The sequence below is a fragment of the Pongo abelii genome, chromosome 11 (genome assembly GCF_028885655.2).
Source record: "Pongo abelii isolate AG06213 chromosome 11, NHGRI_mPonAbe1-v2.0_pri, whole genome shotgun sequence".
NCBI classification, from domain to species: domain Eukaryota; kingdom Metazoa; phylum Chordata; class Mammalia; order Primates; family Hominidae; genus Pongo; species Pongo abelii.
In genome coordinates, this window is record NC_071996.2 from 121,314,271 (window position 1) to 121,335,797 (window position 21,527).

General features: G+C 53.8%; 1 protein-coding gene across 20 annotated transcripts in view; it reads right to left on the reverse strand.

The window, feature by feature from the left end:
* The window catches only part of TNS1 (tensin 1), a 208,038-nt gene that overhangs the window by 85,683 nt on the left and 100,828 nt on the right, over nt 1-21,527 (reverse strand). For 19 of the 20 annotated variants that reach the window (XM_063713033.1, XM_054549819.2, XM_063713036.1 and 16 more), the window contains 8 exons: nt 18,245-18,286; nt 17,372-17,422; nt 11,461-11,510; nt 8,851-9,022; nt 6,053-6,103; nt 4,467-4,589; nt 3,976-4,040; nt 1,966-2,049 (listed from right to left, as the gene is read on the reverse strand). In XM_063713033.1, coding sequence (XP_063569103.1) covers nt 1,966-2,049; nt 3,976-4,040; nt 4,467-4,589; nt 6,053-6,103; nt 8,851-9,022; nt 11,461-11,510; nt 17,372-17,422; nt 18,245-18,286 — 638 coding nt within the window. Of the gene's footprint in view, nt 1-1,965; nt 2,050-3,975; nt 4,041-4,466; nt 4,590-6,052; nt 6,104-8,850; nt 9,023-11,460; nt 11,511-12,710; nt 13,630-17,371; nt 17,423-18,244; nt 18,287-21,527 lie in introns of those variants that run through there. The other variant, XM_063713045.1, reaches the window with a different exon arrangement.

Here is a 21,527-nt window from a genome sequence, read left to right on the forward strand (position 1 = left end):
TTAGCATCCTTATCTTTCAAGGTCAAAGGCCACACCGTGATTACAGTCAGCAGACACACATGGCAAGCCAGAGGCTGACAAGGCAGTGCTTGGCCAATCATTCTTTCTTCCCTGAGAAGACTCTCATTGATCCACAGCTGCTGTCTCTGGGGCCCTAACCAGAATTTTCTGCACATAAAGACATCCCATTTCTGGTTGCTGACTCTGAGGCTGGCTATCAACTGTTTTGTGCCAACTATAAGGTGCTGGGTTACCTGAGGACTCACTCACTTCTTGGGCTTCCAATTACAATGGCGGTAATAGCCCCCAACTGGGACAGCACAGTTCTAGCCAGCCAAGCAAGGTGGGATGATGGGGCATGTGTTGGGACCCTCAGCATGGTGAGGCTGGAGAGCTCCAGGACTCACAGCTCCAGGCCCTTGTTGGCCCAGTCAGTGTGCTCAGGGGCTAAAAAGGCAAATGGGATGCTTTGGCCTCCAGGCCCTTGTAGTCAGTGCTATTCCCTCATTCTGGATCCTTTACCCCGTGCATTCACTTGGAGGCTTCCTTCTCCCCACCCAGATCTTATGTTACACGTCACCTTCTCAGAAGGCCCTTCCATTTGAATGAGCCCTCTTGCCAGCCCCATCACTCTCTAGCCATCATAGTTTGCTTTTTCTTTGCAGCTCTCATGACTGTCTGAATTGTTTCCTTATATGTGTATCATCCACTAGAAGCTGAGCTCCATAAGCCTTTGCCTGGCAGATTCAGCACCATGTCACCAGTGTGCAGAACAGTGCTGACATCACTGCAAGTGGCAGGCCCACAACTCCCAGCAGCAAACAGAGCTGGGCCTGCATCCCACCGTCCCGGTCTCCAGCTTGGGCTTGGGTTTCCCACCATCCTGGCTGCAGCCTCCCCCAAAGACCTCCTGCCCCTGATGCTGCCTGTGCCTTCCTGTGGATGAGATGTCATTGAGCAACATGTCACCCACGGAGCAGGATCCCTCAGGACAGTGGGTCACACAACCAGGAGGCACTGCCTTAGCCCAGGCATTACTAGGCCTTCATGTACTTCCCAGTTCTGCCACTACTTGCTATAGACCCTGGCCACGCCCCCTCCCTCGGCTCACCTTCTAATCTGCAAAATGGGATGCCTAGATCGTCACATGATAGCTCACCATGATTCTAGTTTAGGCCCAAATTCACCCCCTCTAAGAGGTATTCCCTGACCATCCCCATTAAAAGAGCCCCGTTCCCCTCCTATCAGTTCTTGTGTCTGCAGTGCCCTCTTTCCTTCCTAGCCTCATTGCTGTCTGACATTGTCTTGTTTGTATGGTTATTCATTTCATGTCCATCTCTCTCATTAGGTATCAGCTCACCAAGGGAAAGGACTGTTTCCTATTCACCTAGATATCTCAGTGCTTGGAGCCATAGTAGATGATTTAAATTTTGCTGAATGAATAAATCCATCCCTGCCCTGTTTCCTGCCTGGGCTATTGTGAGACTCCAATGAGACCATGTGGTTGAAAGCCCTCAGTAAAACTGTCTAAACTCTCCCAACAGAAGGTGACCCTTATCATGAGTCTCTGACCTCCCACAGCAGGGGGCAGTGATGCAGCCTCCCGTAGACTCATTCAAGCACTGAAGCAATCCTGCCTCCAGGGCCAAGAACAGCACACGCCTTCCTATACGAGTGCCTTCTTATCCCCAGACTCATGCTTCCCCATGAAGGTTGCACTGCTCTCTAGCACAGGCCTCAGAGTCAAGTGCTGTGCCAATCTGTGGGCACACACCACAGGCTGGCTCCCAGGCTCTCCTGAGTGGTGTGCCTGAGCTCACACCACTGCAGGCTGGCATCTGAAAACCTGCGCCTGGTACACCCCCACCTAGGCACAGCTATCCCATCCCTGTGAGTACACAAGTCTAGTCCCCACATAGAGTGAGTGCACACATACATGCAAGGGGCTGTGAGCCCGAGACCCACCTTCTTTGGGATGGCTGGCCAATGGGCACAATCTTATCCTCATAGAACCGCTTCATTGCAAACCGGTCCAGAGCCTGGTCCGCACTGCAGGGAGAGACAGGTGGTCAAAAGAGGCAATTCCTGCAACCAAGAGCCGCTTGTTTTCCCCACCCCTGCTCCCTCAGACCTGCAGAGCACTCTGGCCAAAGAGCACCTTTGTCCTGGAGGAAAGACAAGCCTCTTCCCCCTGACATCCTGTGCTGAGAAGCTTTCAGGAAAAGAGTGCTTCAGCATCTCTCCAACTGTGCAGGGCGGCACTCAGCCCAGGCTTTAAAGCTCAGCAGCCTGGGAGCCCAGCTCAGGTTTACCACTTATGAGCCCCGTGTCCTGGTATAAGTTCCTGAATCTCTCTGAACTTCATTCTCCTCACCCATCAAATGAGGGTGATAATTGCCCCTTCCTCAAAGGTGACCATGGAGATGAAGCGAGGGAACATCCATAAAGAGCTTGGCACTCATGGCACACAGTAGGGGTACAGGAGTGCAGTAAAGGTGCAGACTCATCTTTGCTTATCATTAAGCAAAGATGAGGACTGGCTTGGGTTGCTCGAATTCCTAAAACTACAGCCTCCTGGCAGGCCCTCCACGGAAGATTCTACTCATCCTCACAGAGCACTCAAAGAAGTCACTTTCAAATGAAAAGATCACGAAGCTCCAGTGACTTCCCATCACTCTTAGAGCAAACTCCAAAGTCCTCAGTGAGGCCACGAGGCCCCATGGCTCTGCCACCTCCCATCTTCCCTTCCTCTTCCTCTTCCCTCACTTGCTCAGCTTCAAACACCCCAGCCCCACGCATTCCCGTCCTTCCTCTTCTCTCAGTGTGCAGGGCTCATCCCACAGGCTTGATAAGGCTCAGCCCTTCCCATCCTGGTCACTCAGGTCTCTGTTCCAGTGTCACCTCATCAAGAGGCCTTCTCTAACCATGTACCTGCCTCGCCACTGCCCTTCTTGAGTCCCTTTACTCTTTCACGATAATTATCACCTGCTATTACTAATGTATTTGTTTACGTGTTTAATGCCCATGAGGGCAGTGGCCTGGCTTTGCCCTCTGCTGCATTCCCAGGACCTAGAACAGAGCCTGGCACATTGTCTGTTCAATATTTATTGTTTTTTTCTTTTTGAGACAGAGTCTCCCTGTCTCCCAGGCTGGAGTGCAGTGGCGCCATCTTGGCTTACTGCAACCTCCGCATGCCAGATTTAAGGGATTCTCCTGCCTCAGCCTCCTGAGTAGCTGGGATTACAGGCACCTGCCCCACCATGCCCGGCTAATTTTTGTATTTTTAGTAGAGACAGGGTTTCACCATGTTGGCCAGGCTGGTCTCGAACTTCTGACCTCAAGTGATCCACCTCCCTTGACCTCCCAAAGTGCTGGGATTACAGGCATGAGCCACTGCGCCCAGCCATATTCCTTGTTGAATGAATAACAAAACGAATGGGTGAATCCCTCTGCCTCCCTGCAGAGTGGGATTGGAAAGGGAGTCAGTGGCTGGATATTATCTATTCTTGTTCCAAACACCTAGGTAGGAAGAGGGCCCTGTTGTCCAGAGGCAGAGGAATGGACGAGACAACTTCTAGATTGTTTTGCCAGACCCAGATCTGATCCGACATTTCTTTCTGACTCCCTTCCTGCTGGCCCAGGGAAAAAGAAGGCAGTTTGTCAAGGAAAAGTGGCTCCAAGGAGCTGGCCGCATGGGGTGCTCAGGACAGGGCCTGCCTCCCAAGGCTGCCCCACCAGAACCCCTGATAGAGAAGTGGACTCTCCTCCCTCCCGCCCTCTGTCCACAGGCTCCTGCCTCAGAGCCGGGGGCCCCTTCCCCCGTCCTCATCGCTTCTCATTCCTTCTGTGCATATCCGCTCACTCCAGGGAACAGAGAGGCTGGATGAGAGGGTGGATGAACAGAGTGGGTGGATGACAGGATGGGGGGTCACACTGTCGATGTTCAGAGGATGGGAGGCTCCAGGCCCCTCTTACCTGGCAGAAATGTTGCTGTAGTGCATGTAAGCCGCGATGACAACTCCTATCCTGCCTCGGTTTCCCTGAAAGAGCCCCAAACACAAAAGCATTTATTTCTAAGGCCAGCCTTGCTGCCCCAGAGCTTATCTAGAAGCCTTGGTGGAAAAGAGTCAGGGCTGGAGACAGGGGTGTGGATTTAAGGGAGAACATAAGGAGGAAAGGGGCTTCAGGGGAGGGAAGCAGGTGGGGACTAAGTCTCAGAAAAAACATAGCTGATCATCCACTGCCGTGGACATAAGCTGATGTCCCCTACACTTCTTAGAAGTGCCCCCCAAGACAGAATCTATTATCCCCTAGAAAGAAAAATACACACAGACTTATATGCTCACAAAATCCAAAGATATAGGCAGGTACACACAATCATCCAAGGACACATTCAGGCACACACACACGTGCGCACGTGCATGCGCGCACACACACACACACACACACCCCCCCACAGCTCTGACCTTGTTGTGTAGAACAACGACATTGTGAGGGTCTGCATTGAGCCATGTGTCCATGGCCTTACAGATGCTGCAGATCTTCTCCAGGGCTGGGGTGTGGAGGTCGGGCCAGCCAAATTCCAGTACCTGTGGCCCAAGCCATGAGTGAGAAGAGGGCAGAAGCCCTGCAGAGCCAACCAAGCCAGCGGGAGTTGACTACGCCACGTGCCAGTACCTGGGCGGCGGCCCGCAGCTGCTGGTTCCTACCAGGACTTGGTTCCTCCCTGCCCACTGGCCAGCGAGGAGGCAGGGGAGTGAAGGGCAAAGGCCATGCATGACCCAGTACTGGGGACCCTGGGCCCGGGTCTTAGCCCTGGCACTGACTCACTGTGGGGCCTTAGGCCTCAGGTCCTCTTCCAGCCTCAATTTCCCCATATGTGTGTTAAAAAAAAACAAACAAACAAAAAGAAAGGCTTGGAGCTGATGACCCCAGGGGTCCCTACATAGGACTGACCTCCAACATGCTAAGGGGCCCCAAGCACTGTCCTCAAGCTCTTCTCCCACGGACAGCCCTGAGGCCTGGCTCAGGCTGCGAGAGGAAAAAGCAAAAGGCTGTCTGATGTTCATGATTCTTTTCTAGGCCCTGGTCACACAAACCATCCACTTTCCAGGCCAGCCAAGGGCAGCCTTAAGGACACAAAGGGCAGACCTGAATAGCAGGCTTCGGGCCTCTCAAAACCTTTCTAGACTCACCAACTTTAAAGTAAAAGAGAACTCTGCAAGGACCCATAGAGCACACCTAATCCAGCCAGGCCACTTTCAGAGGGGCACACTGAGGCCCAGAGAAGTCTGTCACCCACCCAGGGTCACACAGCAGAATGTACCAAACTCTCAGAGCTAGGAGCAGATGCCCATGGCAAAGCCCACACACAGCCCCCCGAGCAAACAGAATAAAAAGTGGCAGCAGGTCCAGGCGCGCTGGCTCATGCCTGTAATCCCAGCACTTTGGGAGGCCAAGGTGGGCAGATCACTTGAGGCCAGGAGTTTGAGACCAGGCTGGCCAACACGGCAAAACCCCATCTCCACTAAAAATACAAAAATTAGCCAGGCGTGGTAGCATGTGCCTGTAGTCCCAGCTACTCGGAAGGCTGAGGCAGGAGAATCGCTTGAACCCAGGAGGCGGAGGTTGCAGTGAGCTGAGATCACGCCACTGCACTCCAGCCTGGGGGACAGAGGGGGACTGCATCTCAAAAAAACAAACAACAACAAAAAAAACCGGCAGCTGGAAGGTCGAAAGCAGCGACTCCCAACTGCTTTAAATCCAAAAACTAAACATCTCACACCTCCAGCCTCACCTAAGAGATTCTGTGTACTCCCCAGCAGGTAGACATGAGTGGAAAGTCACTGCCCCAAGCTTTGCTTTCTGTAATTGGCATTGTGGAAACGATAAATAGATCATTTTCCATTTTCCAGATATAAGACGGCACTCTGACTTTGAATAGGCTTTTCAAACTGTCACAGCATTTTCCCCAAGATTATTATGTGGGAACCCCAGAGAGGGAGCCCATCTGTTCTCCTCCTCCCCCACCCCAAAACAGCCCCTGGCTCACCTTGGCATGGAGCTTCGTGATGTCAGGTCTCCGCTCAGAGAGGTTGAACAGCTAGAAGGAGAAAAAGGAACAGAGCATGAGGAGGTGAGGGTGAGGAGGGCGGCGAGGAGAGAGAGAACCATGGCCTGCTGGTCCCAGAAAGAACCATGGCATCATCGCCAACTTCCTCTGAAGAGCCCACGACAGCATCCAACAGAGCGTCAATGTCCTCCCACAGCCAGGGGCCTGGCCACGAAACAGCCATGAGCTCCCTGGACCTCCTGTGCCTGCTCTCCCTCTCTCTCCCCTGATAGGAATACTATCCATACGTGAACATGCAGGTGAGTCCCAGCAGACACACTGTCACCAAGAGGAACTCAACTCTAGGTCCTCAGGATGAAAAGGGAGAGAGAGAGAGAGAGAGAGAGAGATGTAGACACTCAGCCACCCCGCTCCGTGAGCAGACATCCCCAGTGGAAGACGAGAAGGGGATGGAACTTGTCTCCAGTCCCGCTTGCCTCTCGCCACACTGAACGGGAATCCTGCAGTGTGAGATGATAAGTAGTTGGCAATCTCCGGTTTCCACTTCACACCTTGACCCTAAAACCTCATCCCATGAGGTTTCAACCTCTCTGTCACCAGACTTCCTCCATCAGAGGGGCAAACCATCCTGGGTGGGCCCAATCAGACCCTTGACATACCTCTCCGGGCACATGCCTTTCAATGCCTGACCACAGGGGTCCCGTTCCTGACCACTGGAATCCTAAGGAATTCTCCAGTCTCTGGAATTCCTGCCTCTACCTCCGAGGGGGGCATGCAGAACTTCCCACCTCCACCCCACTGCCTAGGAAACTCAAAGGCCACTGTATCATCTCCTGGGGAGAAAAGGGGACAGTCCAGTCTGGAATAGGCAGGATAGAGAGAGGGGTGGCAGGGCACCAAGTCCCATAGAACCCTGGACTCCTAAAATCAGAAATAGGTGGATTTGCGTCCACTCTTGCACTCTGTAAAGGAATACACTTTATTATGGCCATCACTCAATGAATGTCTGCCACCTGCCAGCCTGTGTTAAGGACTTTACATCTAACAGCTGGCTTAATTCTCTCAACAACAATAAGAGGTAGATCTTAGACCCACTTTACAGATGCAGAAGCTAGGGCGTAGTGAGGCTAAACAGCCAAGATCATGTAGTTAGTAAAGGCAGAGACAGAATTTGAACCCAGGACTTTCTGATGTTTAAAGCCAGGCTCTTAACAATGCCCCAATGCAGCTAACAGGTGGGTCTCTATAGTGGTTGAATAGTATCCTCAAAATGTCATGTCCACCCAGAACTTCAGCATACAACCTTATTTGGAAATAGTGCCTTTGCCAATGTAAGTAGTTAAGGATCTCAATATGAGATCAACCTGGATCTAGGGTGGACCCTAAGTCCAATAATTGATGCCCTTGTAGGAAGAGAAGACACACAGAGAGACACTGAAGAAGGCCACGTGGAGATGAAGGCAGAGATTGGAGTGATGCGCTACAAACCAAGGAATCCCACCAAAAGCTAGGAAGGGGCAAGAAGGGATTCTCCGCCATAGGATTCAGAGGGAGCATGGCCCCACCAACACCTTGATTTCAGATTTCCAGCCTTCAGAACTGTGAGAGAATAAATTTCTGTTATTTTGAGCCACCAGATTTGAGGTAGAGTCATCACTTGGTGTCTATGGGGGATTTGGATCTAGGACCCCTCCACCCCGCCGTGGATAGTGGATACCAAAATCCATGGATGCTCAGGTCTCTTACATAAAATATGTACTATTTGCATATAACTTGCATATAAAACATGTACTATTTGCGTATAACTTATGCATATACTTCCGTAGACTTTAAATCACCTCTAGGTTACTTGTAATACCTAATACAATATAAACGCTCTGCAAATAGTTGTTCTGCTGTATTGTTTTTATTTGTATTGTTTTTTATTGTTATTTACTGTTGGGTTTTTTCTGAATATTTTCAACTCATGATGGATTGAGTCCAAAGAGGTGAAACCCATGGATAGAAAGGGCCACCTCATTTGTTACAGCGGCCCTGGGAAACTAATGCGGCCTCCTACATCCCACCTCAAACACCCTGGGGGCAGCCACCTGAGGTTGTATAGATCAGATCTGTGGGTCCAGTCCACAGGCACCTCCCTCTAAAATGGACCTGAGCCCTCCTCTGGGGCCAAGGACGGATCGGCCTTTCTGCGTTAGTGGAGACCACCGCCAGCACCTCTCTCCCATGTGCCGAGGTGACTCCTCTGGGCTAGGCCGAGCCAGGTGCCAGCAACCCAGGGTCCCTTAAGACACATGTTGCCAAGACTCTGCCCTCAGACTTCTCAGAGGCACCGACCCTGTGCCAGCTCTGCCACTTCCTGACCCTGCAACCTTAGGCAAATAACCCCACCTCTCTGTGCTCTAGCAAGTGCCTGCTTGCTATGGCTGCTGCAAAGGTTAAGTGCGTGGAAAGCAGTTGGAACAGGGCCTGTCTAGTAGCAAGCGCTCAATAACCTGAACTCTTATTGTTACTCTCTTCTCCTGGCCAGCACACACATGCATACACAGAGTTCCAGATGCTACATTCCACCTGCAGCACACTCCTTAGAGGAGAGCTGGGCTGGAGAGTGATTGAAGACTCAGGCACAAGAGCTGCCTGAGGGGAAAGGCAGATAAACAAAGAGAAGAGGGTGTGCTGGCACAGGGCCTGGTGGCAGGGATACCAGTCACGAAGAGGTGGTGAGCAGATGGAAGCATAGAGGGCGCAGGACGATGGGCGCGAGGCTCCATCCTCACCAGGTAGTTGCCTCCATGTTTGGACTTCAGCATCTGGGCCACCTCACGGAGGTTGCTCCGGAAGTTCTCCTCATTGGCTGTGCTGGGGAAGGAGACAGCGATGATCCTCTCTGTGACGTACACCAGGTCCAGCTCACAGCTGTCCTCCATGGTCCGGCTCACACTCATGTTTCTAGGGAGACAGCAGGCAGCGGAGGGTCCATATCAGAATCCAGCCCACAGTGAAGGCCCCAGATAGCTGCACCACATACACACCCTGTGTGACCCCCATATGCAGCCCAGGGTGCTTGTCTGCTCTTCAACCCAAGGCCAAGGCCACAGGCTTCCTCTGGCAAGGCCAGTGAGGCTGGCTCGGGAGTGCCGGCGAGAACAAGCTGGGTAGGGCTGGCAAGGACCTCAGGCCATTTCAGAACCAAACCGTGATGACACCAATTCTTGGTTCCCATCAGTCCTTTGGCCACTGCCTTCAACCTGTGACTCCAGAGCTCAGAGCCAGGGCCAGACTGGCCCAGGAACCCAGGAGCTCTGGCTCCCGACACCGGCTGCCTGGCCAGGCAGAAGTCTCCTAAAAGGCCCCAGACTGCTCTGGAAAAGGAAGGAGAGCCTGCGCTGGGCGCTCTCCAGCCCCGGAACAGAGCCTTCCCACTGCCCGCCCCTAGCTCTTGAGCTGTGGAGTGGGCGGGAAGCCTCTCAGGGGAGGGGGCACCTCAGGTGACACGTTCACCTGGGTTCCAGGTAAGCCAGACCACAGCACACATTCCAGCCCTCCCGGAGGCAGGCCAACTCCTGCCCTTTGTTCCTTGGCCTTCTCCCCACCTCTGGCAGCTCCCACCGCCTGCCAGAGCTGCTTCTTGGCAGCAGCCTCCCTGATTTCTAAGGGCCCAGAAAACAAGAGGGCACAGAGCCCTTGCTGCTGCAGTGGCGGGCAGCCGCCAGCACCATGCATTTCCCGGAGAGATGGGGAGGCCCCTGGGCTGGCCATCCTCTCCACTGGGCACTGGGTGAGGAAGGGAGGGGCTCACATCTTTACATCTCTCCCAACTTTTCTTCCAGAGGAAGGGTCCAGGATGCCCACTGGGGAAGCCCACCTCTTGCTTCTAGAAGCACCTCCCCCATCCCTCCAGCTTTTTCCCCAATCATCAGCCTCCTAGTGCCTCGCTTCCCCCTCTATCAAATGTGGGCAGCACTCACATTTCTTTCTGCTAACCTTTCACCACAGCGGGATAAAGTGGAGAGTGGAGGGCAGCAAAAGGAATACCACTGGGGTATTCAAAAGTGTTGAGGGCTCTCTGGCACTAGACAGAACAGGCCCCCCAGATGCTGAGAAGCCATGAGGAATCCAGACCTCCACCAGGGTTCAGTCCCAGTCCAGGTGGGGTGTGGAGATGGGGCAGCCAAGGATGAGGCATGGCAAGACCTCTCTGGTGGGACGACAGGGGCCTGAGTCCCAGCCACTTCTTGTCCCTATGGAAAGCTTCTCATTGCAGCTGTGGGGGAGAAGTTTCTATCTCAAGCCAACTGCCTACCCAAGGACAGTTCTTGTAGGTGGTGACCAGTCTGGGACAAGAAGCCACACGCACACATACCTGCAAGCAAGTGGGTGTGAGGGCGGGGAGCCTCAGCTAACTTGCAGCATCCCCTCCTCCCCACCCTCCAAAACCCCTCTCTGTCTTGGCTCCAAGGAAGAAACTAGAATGTCAGAAAAACTCACAAGCCAAGCTCCTGTGATTTCAGCCTCTCCCTCAGCACAGGAGGGGGAGCAACAGGGGCCGTGCTGGTGAGGGCCATGAGTCAGACGTGGCCCATCCGGGGCGCTGACCCGCCCCTGTCTACAGGCTGGATCCCGGGAAGGATGCAAAGGCAGAACAGTGCCACCAGCCGGACAGCCTCAGCATCACACTCTGCATCCACCTGCCCAGGTCTAAGGGAAGGAGGGGAGCCTCTAATGAGCCACCTCCAGTCTGTGGACAGCTGGCAGCTGGGCCAGAAACTTCCAAGGGCTTCGACTCTACCCCAGGGCTGGCATCCCCAATCATCTCAGGAGCCTCAGTGGGTGAAGGTAAGGCAGAGAGGGCAAAACAAGCTCTCTGGATCACCAGGACACAAAGTCCCTTGTGCATCCCCTTCCCCCGGCCCCTGACAGCATAGCCAGATAGGGAACTTTCCTTTCATAAATGACTCTGCCCAGTCAGAATCCCGTCTGCAGAGAGGAAGAGATCCAGCATAGGCCTCGATGCCCACCAGCCCTAAACGCAAATCCAAGTGCTGCCTCTTGGTGGCTGTGTGACCTTTACAAGTCACCTCATCTCTCTGAAACGCTGCTCTACCAAAGGGAATAAAATACGTACCTTGCGGGGTTGTTGCAAGGACTAGATGAGCTCATGCAGGTAAATAAAGACTCAGCTCAAGGGCTGGCTAAGAGCTCAAAACACAACTGTTGCCAAGGGCATCTGCACGCATCCTCTCCTGTGCCTTTCACGTTTGCCCACACTCCCCACCCGTGGCTTTATGGCTGCAGTCCGGGGGACCCAGAGGCAAGACTTAACAGGAACACCCACAGGGACCCCCCTGCTTGCACTCCCGCCCCCTGCCCCTGTGGGCCAGGCATACCTGATGGGCTGGAGGTGGGGCTGGACACTCGGGGTGACCCTGGCGGAGCCCTGGGAAGGAGAGAAGAGAAGCAGCATTATGCAGGGGTGGGCAGGATGGCGGGAGGAGCACACCAGAGAGCTGTCCACGGGGGCAAACATGATCCTCTTCTCCTTTCCCTGCCAACATTCTGGCCCTGCCACCCTAACCCCTGCAAAAACACAGCCTGCCCAAAGCCAAAGCCATCAACACTGATTCCACATCAGTGTGCCTGCCTGTGTGCAAGCCCCAGAGGGACGAAAGGAAGAAATCCCGAATGCTGAGGAGTGCACCCCACTGGGCTGGTGCCATCCACACTGAGGGCACATTCAACAGTTACTGAATCAATGGAAACACATTTCCCTTTGATTCACTCGCCAACACAAGAGAAACCCCAGGAGGAGAATACGACTGCCACCACGAAAGGAGCGATGAGAGTAATGGTGCCCCTCTGTCTTGCCACCATCACCCCACACTTCTCTGCTTGCAAGCTGGAACATCAAGTCATTCAATTGAGTTTAGAGACCAGAACAGGCAGGTGGAGCATGCAGGAACCAAGACAAGGCCTAAGGCAGTGAGCCACACTCCTGAGGGCCCACTCCCCACTGTCTGTGGCAGACAGTAGCCATCTCACCCACTCCCCTCTTCACAGCTGTCGAGTGGTACAAACTTAAGCAAATGGGCCCAATCCATCCCAGGGCAGCAGGATGGCATGGCGGGTGTGAAAGCACAGGGTCAGGGGCCCACAGACCACAGAGTTTGGATTCCAGGATCCTGCTGGGCAGCCCTGCCAGTTAGTTAACCCCTCTGAGCCTCTTGTAATGTCACATGTAAAATGGGACAACCTTCAGGCTGGCAGTGAGGATCCAAAGGAGTTATGCATATAAGGCACTTCGCATCATGCCTGGCATTCACCAGATGACAGCTGTTGTTTTTGTTGTTACTTTTGTATCAAGAAAAATGAAAAGGGTAGTTACAACCAAACATTCACCTCTATAGAAAATCAACACCCTGCATCGCCTCTACCCATCCTTCCAGCCACCTCACAGGATGCGGAATCGGGACGGCCAGTTTCTAGATTCTCAGAACTCCTGAGCCCATTGACACCTTCCAAACACCCATGTGCCTCTCAGAAAACGGTCTTTTCCTACCACCAAGTTGCAGCCTCTTCTTTAAAGAGACAGGACCACAATCTGCCAAGAAAGGAAGAAACTGAGGCACAGAATACTTACCCTCAAGTCCCTGGGAAGTTGACAGCCATGCAGGATTCACACTCCAACCTGGGGCTTGACCACAGGGTCTCCAAGAAGAGGAGCCCCTGCACCCCTCTCCTGGCTCTGCAGTGCCTACGAGGCAGGATAGGTGGGCTCCGAAGTCCAGCTCCCAGCTGAGCCCCAAGTTAGAGCAGCTCTGCTAAGAGGGAGACCCTCCATCCAGCCGTCCGGAATAAGGCTCTGCCCAGAGTCCGCTCTGTCCCAGCTGCCTCGGACCAATGAGCAGCTCCTCAGCAGTGAAGGAGGGAAGAGCCAAGTGGGGCTACTGGGGGGAAGTTTCTAAGTCTCACAGCTCTTCTGGCCCTGAGGACTCCAGTTTGCATGAGTCAAGCTTGTGGGTGGGGGGATTAGACAGGGGTGGAGCTGGGAGTCAACGAGTGACTGTGTTTGGTTTTCAAGACCCAAACCAGGCTGTTCCAAAACTGCCCCCTCAGAGGAACACAGAAACCCAACACTTCATCCATCTCCATTTCACTGGTCCCTAATGAGGAGTCCCTGAATCTCTCCAGGCCCTAGGCCCTGCTCCAGTCCCCAGGGCCACCCTGCTATAAATAGCCCCTTGAGTTTCATCTGTTGCTGATCCGTAGCCACTTTTGGAGGAAGCCACCACAGCTGCTTTGAACAACTGGAAGCCACAACGGTAGCCAAGACGTGAGGTGTAGCCAGGAGCATGGGACCAGACCCAGGGAGCTGGAGAAAGACAATGGGCCATATTGATATGGGCTTGGCAGGGGGACCTGGGGAACCAAGGGGGGCTGGGAGCCTGCAAAGGTGCAGGGGTAAGCAGGACAGGGGTAAGCAGGAGGCCAGGAGACCTGGCTCCCGTTTCCCCACCGCCCTCTTCCAAACGTTACAACACTCCACATTCCTCAGCCTCCCCACCCCAAAAAAGCCAGTGAAGATAAATAAAAACTTGGCCCAAACAGAGTCTGGCCAGGCCGCCTCCAGAGGTGATAAGGCAAAGTCCAAGCCCGATCTGCTCCACCGGGCGGGGAGGGGAGGGGAGGGGAGGGGAGGGGAGGCATGGGGAGGAAGCCACCCTGGACAGTGACCCCACTGCGGAGGATGGGGGACGAACAGCTGGGACTGTCATCCCCTGATGAATCACTGGGCTGCCCTCTCACTGACGGGGCTTCCTGTTTTCTGCAAAGTTTGGGGGCACGTGACCCTTGCTGGCGGACAGCAGACATGCACAGTGACACGTCTGAGTGTCGGTACACACAGACAGACAGAACTCAGAGAACAACAAATGGGCTGGGGTGGGGGGACGGCATGTCAGCAAACACACCCTACTGCTCCAGAAACACAGGTGACCTCACACGAGGCTAGAGATGGTGCCTTTGGAAGCATGCCTCATCACGTAGGCTTTTTACAAGCACAGTGGGAGTAAGTCAAGGCATCCGGTCATCCCTGGGCCTCCAATCTTCATGCTCATTCTCTCATTCAGCAAACATCCACCGAGTGCCACCAGCTGTGTGCCCAGCCATGTTCTAGACACCAGGGGACAAAGGAAGTGAAGTCCCTGACCTCAGAGAACTTGTATTTTACAGACCATGATACTCATCAACATACCCAGTGTGAGGAGTAGAGGTTCCGTCTCATTTATCCATCTGCAAAATGGGCACTGCACAGTGCTCACATAATCTTCTGCCTGCTCTGCGTAGAGCCCCTAGGGAAAATGACTACAGGACTTTACAAACTTTATTTTAAAAAGAAAAATAAGCTCTCACCTGCCTGTAATCCTATTCTTTTCCTCTCCGGGGATCACAAAGCGCCTTACCCACATGGCTTTGAACTTCTTCCCGGCTCCTCTCAAGACATAGGTCAATTATAGAACTTTTCATCCAACTCTCTAAACACCAAACAGAACTCTCCCCTATCCTTACCTCCAAAACACAGTCCTTCCTTTGCTGAAAGGGCACCATGAAAGGAGATTCGACAGCCTCCCAGACAGAGTGTCTTACTTTTCTCACTGTCAGGAAGTTCCTCCTGGTATCTAACCCTCATCCTTCCTGCTGCAGATTCAGCCAACTCTTTTTGCCTTGGTCCTCATTGCAGGCAAGAGTGGATCACCACTCAGACACTACTGGGTGGCTCAAGGTCTATGACCCCAGGTTCTGTTATCTGCTGCCTTCTTCCCCGTCATGAGGCAAGGAGCAGGAACCCCCAGCCTTGGGTGGGGTTGGTTTGAAGCAATGCCTCTGTGGGAAGAGCCCTGCTTTCCTTTGAGGTCCACAGACCAAACACAACAGCTCAGGACCAAAAGAAAAGCCATTTCCTGAGCCTAGGTCCCCAGAGGGGCACAGTTGGGAGGAGGGTCTGTAAGCGAACACCAGGGGCCTTGTCAGGCAGCCAGAGATTGGTGACCAACCTACGTCAGGGGCCCGGCCCCATACCTACATCTCCTCTGGGGGCTGTGGCCAACCCCCACATAGCACCCCCTTCAGCCACACCCCTTCCCCTCTCCTTCCTGCCCAACTAGCCTGGATTTTTCCAAAACAAAGTGCGACACAGCACACTGTCCACAAACCCCACTACACACCAACTCGGCAGGAGGAAAACAGCCATTCCTGCCTGTGAGTCCTGGGCCGTGGGCCAGAGACAGCAACACAGCTTGACAAACAGCCACATTATCACAGCAGCAAGCCCAGGTCCTCCTCCCCCAGGGTGGACTGCTGGAGAGTCCCGTGGCTGGGCAGGGGACTGGCTCAATGACCCTGGAGCCAACCCAACCTGAGACAGGTGACAGGAGCCTTAAAAATTAGGTTTTCTCTCCTCTTTTACAGTACACAGGCCGTTCTGGTAACTGCTCACTTGCTTACCTTTCCAAAGCTCATTTTGTCCCTCCTCCCATATCCAGACAAGACAGCACACTTACCCACCCCGACACACAGGCATAGACACATCCATCCCAGATCACCAATACTTTCTTCTAAAAAAAAGCCAAAGAGCCTCAGTCACAACTAAATGGCCACCTCTTTCTTCCCTAGGACCAACGTCGTGCACACTCTTGGAATCAAAAGTTCTTCATGACGTCTAAGTTCACTCTTTCTTGCTGTAGCTCTAGTTGACGGGATCCATCTGGCCCAGGCTGGGGATGTGGGGACAGCAGCTCTAGGATGTGGCTCCTGAGTGTGCCCAGACCATTGGCTAGAAGGCTTGGTTCACACACCATCACCCTGTCCCCTTGCTAAAGGTTAGCAGTTCAGGATAACACCAGACCCCAGCAGCAGTCCCAGGAAGGGACAGAGTGGCATTCACCAAATCATTCAGCAACGCCAAGCCTCTGTTTCCTCATCTATAAAGTGGATTTATAGCCTCTGCCATACAGGGGTGTCAGGAGGATCTCAAAACACCCAACACAGCTCCCAGCCCTTAGTCAAAATAACAGTAATAAGAACGGCTCACATTTATTGAGCATGTATGATATATTTTGAGTACATTAAACTTGTACATCCTTGGTAGTAGGTACACACAAAAAATTAGGTTCCCCCTGCACCCCAGCCCCAGAAACATCACAAACCGGGACAAGGGCCCCTCCCCAGTATGAGTACCCCACACCCAGAAGAACTCACGCATACCTTGAGCAGAGCCTTCCCCACTAATTTAAGAGGCATGCTCTCTGCTCCACCTGGAGAGGCCCCATGCGGTCCTTGGGATGCTGCCGCTTTGTAGGGCTGGACGTGCAGGGCTGCCCCAGGGCAATGTGGCAGTGGCATTGGGTTCACCAAGGGAGTCAGGCTGCCTATAGGAACTGCCCCTCCTGCTCCCGCAGCACTCCCTCCAGGGCCCTCCCCACCGTGGGTCAGGCAGCTGTCAGATGATAGGGCCTCGTGCCATCAACATCTACCCCTGTGCCAACCACCAAAACCACTCCCTGTTCCTCTGCAGCCCAGGGCGGGTGAAGACGGAGGGGCCAGCACAGGGGGCACTGTCAGAGAGGGGCAGGGAAGAAAGGAGAAAGCCCCACTGTGCTGGGAGTCTGCCCCTGAGGTATGGAGACAAGACCAACCCCAAACGGGGCTCAAAGCACGTCCTGGAAGAGACCCTGAGCCCTTCTGTGGGATCCTTCCATTTCAGGCATCTGCCCCTTCCCCTCTCCCCAAAATGGGAGGCAGGAGGAACCCAGGGGGACCCGTGGACCCATCTCCCAGCCTCCTCCTGAACCAACAGCATCTAAGGCACACAGTGGAGCTTGCTACTTTCTAAGACTCTTGTCTCCAAGGAAGCAGGCCCTACCACTTCCCCAAGGACTAAGACCCCCCACCAAGAGTCAAGGCTCCTTCTCTGCCTCAGCCCTCAGTTTCCCTTGCTGTGGTTTTGAGCATTTCCCCTTACTCCCCATGGCCACTCATCACACACCCTCTCTCCTCCCACCCGCCCTGAGCACCGAGGCCTGGCGCAGTCGCGGATGAATGAGCTCTGGATCCCGCTTAGATGGAGGCGGCAGCAAAGGCTGAGGCCCAGCCTGTAAGGAAATGGGGCTGCCCACAATGCCAGCCTCTCCTTCTAGAGAGAGGTAAAGGAAGCCCACGAAACAAGGCATTATCCACCTCCCGCCCCATTCCCCCTGGCCACCAGGGCCCAGCCCCATCCTTCTTCTCCCCATCCACACTCACTTTGTCCTCGAGGCTTTTCCGTGTGTTTCCACCCCGGGAGGCTCCTTCTCCCTGCAGACAGAGAAAAGGCAGTCAGAGAGGGGAGGCAAGAAAAATAATCAAAATGCACCCTGCTGGGTGTCAGGAGTGGCAGATGAGGAGGTTGGCAGAGGGGCCTAGGAAAGAACTTTGGTGTTTGTTTCACATTTCTTTGCCCATATCAAGGCCCCCTCAGAGCTAACAAAATCTTCTCCTTTACAACTCACAACCACTCCTGTGGGAGATACTGTTATTCTCATTTTGCAGGTGAGAAAACTGAAGCACGGACAGGCTCATGCCTTGCCCACAGTCGCATAATTAGAACCTTGGCAGAGTCAAGATTTGAACCAAAGTCCTTCATCTCCAAGCGCATGATTTCCTGCTGGCCATCGCCAGGAGATCTCTCTCAGTAGCTAACCTCAGTTTCCCCACGACAGAACCCACCTACTTTCCTCCCTTCATCTTCCGCATAGCCTTGAGGAAACCGTCCGTCTCTCAGCTAGGTCAGAAAGACCTGTTTGGAAAGATCTGCCTGGCTTTCTTGCATTCTGCGTATTTCATAAGGAAGCCCACATTTAACCACCGGCTGCTCCCTCTCAGCTCCCATCCTGCCTCTCCCTCTCTGTCTGCCCAGTTGCCTAGCAGCCCATTTCCAAACACACAGGGATGGTCAGATGCCCTTCTCCCAGCGTCAGCAGCCGCCCCACTACTTCCCTGTCAGTTCCCCAAATCTACTCTGGAAGCATTTCCCCAACCACATCTGTCCACTCTCCCCCAAATCCACTCTCCACTTCCGGCCTTCTCACACCTGCCCAGGCTGTTCCGGCTCCCCCAGCACCACCTGCCATCACTCACCTTGTCCACTACATTCTTTGGTGCATTCTCAGTGGTGATGGGCTGTGGACAGAAGGAGAAACAGCATGAGCCCTCAGGGCAGACATCCCAGGGATGGGCTCTCTCCCCATGGCTAGTGGCCCTGATGGGCAGAATGCCCCCTGAGACAGGGATGATGAGGCCAACCCAAGACTCAGGCATAATCTGGCTGGCCCCAAGCACAGGTGGAAGAGTTTGACATGTGGAAAACCATCCTAATAGTGCTAGAACCATGTGGTTCTACAAACCTTCACCAAAGACCCACGCTCAGTGCCCGGCGCCAGGCCCCTGGGTCATACAGTTGCTGACCCCTCAAATTGGAGGAGGCAATGACCTACAGCGTCTCATTTATTCCCAAGAATCCAGGGAGGTGAGTACTATTACTACCTTTTATCCCCACTCTACAGATAAGAAAGTTAAATGACTGAGCCAATATCATCAACTCTAATAGAAGACGGCAGGATTTGAACCCCATCTTGGGGCTCTAAGTGAAATCCCAGCAGCCTGAAATAGTGCAGCCAGCCCGTCTCATTACTTCAGTGAGCTTTCAGGCCACCCACCACTGGGCCTCACTCACCTCCATTTCCAAGCACAAAGGCTCTGCTCCAGCAGCCCCGGCCCCTAAACTCTTCTTGCCTGTTCCCACATCCAGGTCTTTACTTGTGGAATGCCTTCCCCTCTTTTCCTACAAGGAGGGCTCTCTTCCTCCAGTTAGCCCTCCCTGGCCACCCCAGCAAGTGGGATCTCTTTCCCACCTCTGAACTCCAATCACCTCCCTGTCTGGTCCTTAGTGTATGAATAATCTCATCATGGGAATAGATGACTTGTTTCCCCAACTATTGTTTTATTTGTGATTCTTATTCCACCTTCATCCAAAATAGATTCTAAGCAAAATTTGGACCAACTCATTTGGAAACTCCCTCCTACCGGGGTGGATGTAAGCATAGTGGGCCATCAATAAACTCCTGTTGGCTGATCCCATCCCTTACTCTGGCACCCTCCTTTCTTCACTCAGGGCAACAGAAGGGCTTCCTACTAAAGATGGTCTGATTTCTCCCCATAGCAAGAAGAGAAACTTCTTATGCCAGGTTCATCTCCTGATCAGAATCTAGGGCTCTGTTTCCAACTCAGTGAAGTGGTTATGGGGCCCTTAAAGGGCAGAAAGGCCTGAGCACAACTGGAAAGGTTCTGAAGCAAACCTTGACGAGGACAAGTGTGACCCAGGTTTAAGACCATGTGTCTCGGCACAAGAGGCGCCTGCTCCAACCCCATCCCTGAGAGCTGAGGGATGAGCTGCTCATGTCCAAAGGCAGAGGAATGGACAGAATGACCCTCTAAAAGGTTCCAGCATCAGGGAGGAGGAGTGGGCACAGATGGGCATGGAGGAAGAGACTGGGCTGAGCAGAGGTAACAGTGCTCTCTCTGGAAATGGCCCAGACTCGTCTACCCCTACTGCCTGGAAGACAGGCGGCTGAGGCCAAAACTACTCTCCAGGGGATGAAACTTCCTGAGCTGTTCAGGGCCAAGGCAGCTGGGGATGGTAGAAGGACAATGGGGTCCAGGCACAGGGGTTGGGGGGACAGGGGCCAACCCCTCCCACACATCTCCTCCACTATCCTCCCTGCTGCTAGGTACACCACCTTCTCTCCACCTGGAGTCTGAGGATGGCTCTGGAGAAGGAGTAAAGATGGCACGTTCTGCCCTCTCTCAGCTCAGCCCTAATCCTAACCCACTAATCCCCTAACCCACTCAGGGTAAGTCAGAGCTCTCGGAGCTGCCTGCTTATTAGGACCAGGTGCTCCCCTCAGCCGCCAACAACCCAGCCCCACCCACCCCTCTACCAGGGCCCACCCCTGCTCCCCCCTCCCCCACCCACTAGAGCAGTGTCACCCAACCCAGGCCCTCTCCACCCTCCAGCCTTTCCCTTCTTTTCCAGGGCCTCTGTCATTCCCACGTGGAGACCTGAGGTTGGGTAGAACAGCCCAGCTACCTCGTCTCAGAGCTGCTCTGGTCTCCTGTGGGAAGGAAGGGAACTCCCAGAAGGCAGACCACAGCGGAACTGAGATGCAAACCCAAATCCCCCAACTCTAAAGCCCTCACTCCTGACCTGTCCGCTACCCAGCCTCCTAGAATGGACAGACATGGAGTGGGGTGGACAAGCTAGAGATGATACACCTGCCCCAGGCCCATTCAGGGCCCAGAAAAGCCTCTCTTCCTCCTCTGGTTAAAGCCTCCTAATAGGCCTCGACCCTCAGCAGAGCATGAGCCCAGGGGTCTCAAACTTGAACGTGCACAGCACCACCTAGAGGGCTGTTGACACACAGGTGCCTGGGCACCCCCACACACACACAGTTAGACCTACGGTGGGACCCAAGACGTGCATTTCTACCAGGTTTCCAGGCAACACAGGTCCCAGATGCTTCTCGGAGAACAACCAGCCTGAGCTAACAGCTCCCTTGCCTCCAGGCAGGACAACTCCAGCTCGGAATCAGCTTGGGAGCAGGTGGCAGGATTTGGACCTACTGCTCCCTAAAAGGCCTTGGCAGCAGACTGCCCGGGTCCACATGCTGATCCTCTCGGCTGTTACCTAACTATGCAACCTTAAGCAGGTCACCTTGTCCTTCCTGCTCCTCAACAGGCCCGCACAGGGTTATTTTTGGGGGATCAAATGCAATAAAGCACATAAAGCACTTAGAAGAGTGCAAGACACTAGGAAGCTCTCAATACTTGTCAGCTATCACTATTGTTTATCGTCTCCAGCCTCGGGGCAGCACCTCATATCCCTGAGGCCCAGGCCTTCTCCAGCCCACCCTGCCTCACTGTGATCCTCTTGCCCCACCCCTCCTGGGTCTGGCATGGCGCAGACAAGGGAGCTGAAGTCAATATTAGAAACCACAGGCCTCAGCAGTGCAAGAGAAACTTTCTCCTCCTGCCAGTGATCATCTGAGCACCATCCCCTTTGCCCCCACCCCTTCCCCATGCCAGCTGGAGGCCGGCCACAGGGCGAAGCTTGCCAGAGTTCAGATGCCTTCAGCTTACTGGTTGAGATGTTTTCTGAGGAGCTAAAAATTTCCAAGCCCCCACCCCGCGCACCATCTAAACATCCCAGTTGTCCTGCAGTGTTTGCAAACACAGCCAGCATGCATGCTGCCTGCCCCTCCTCTGCCCTCCAACCCAACTCTCCCAGGATTCAAGTCCTATTTCTCTGTTTCCCAACCACTGCCAGCCTTGGGGCTACTGGGAAAGAAAAAGGTGTGGGACTGGT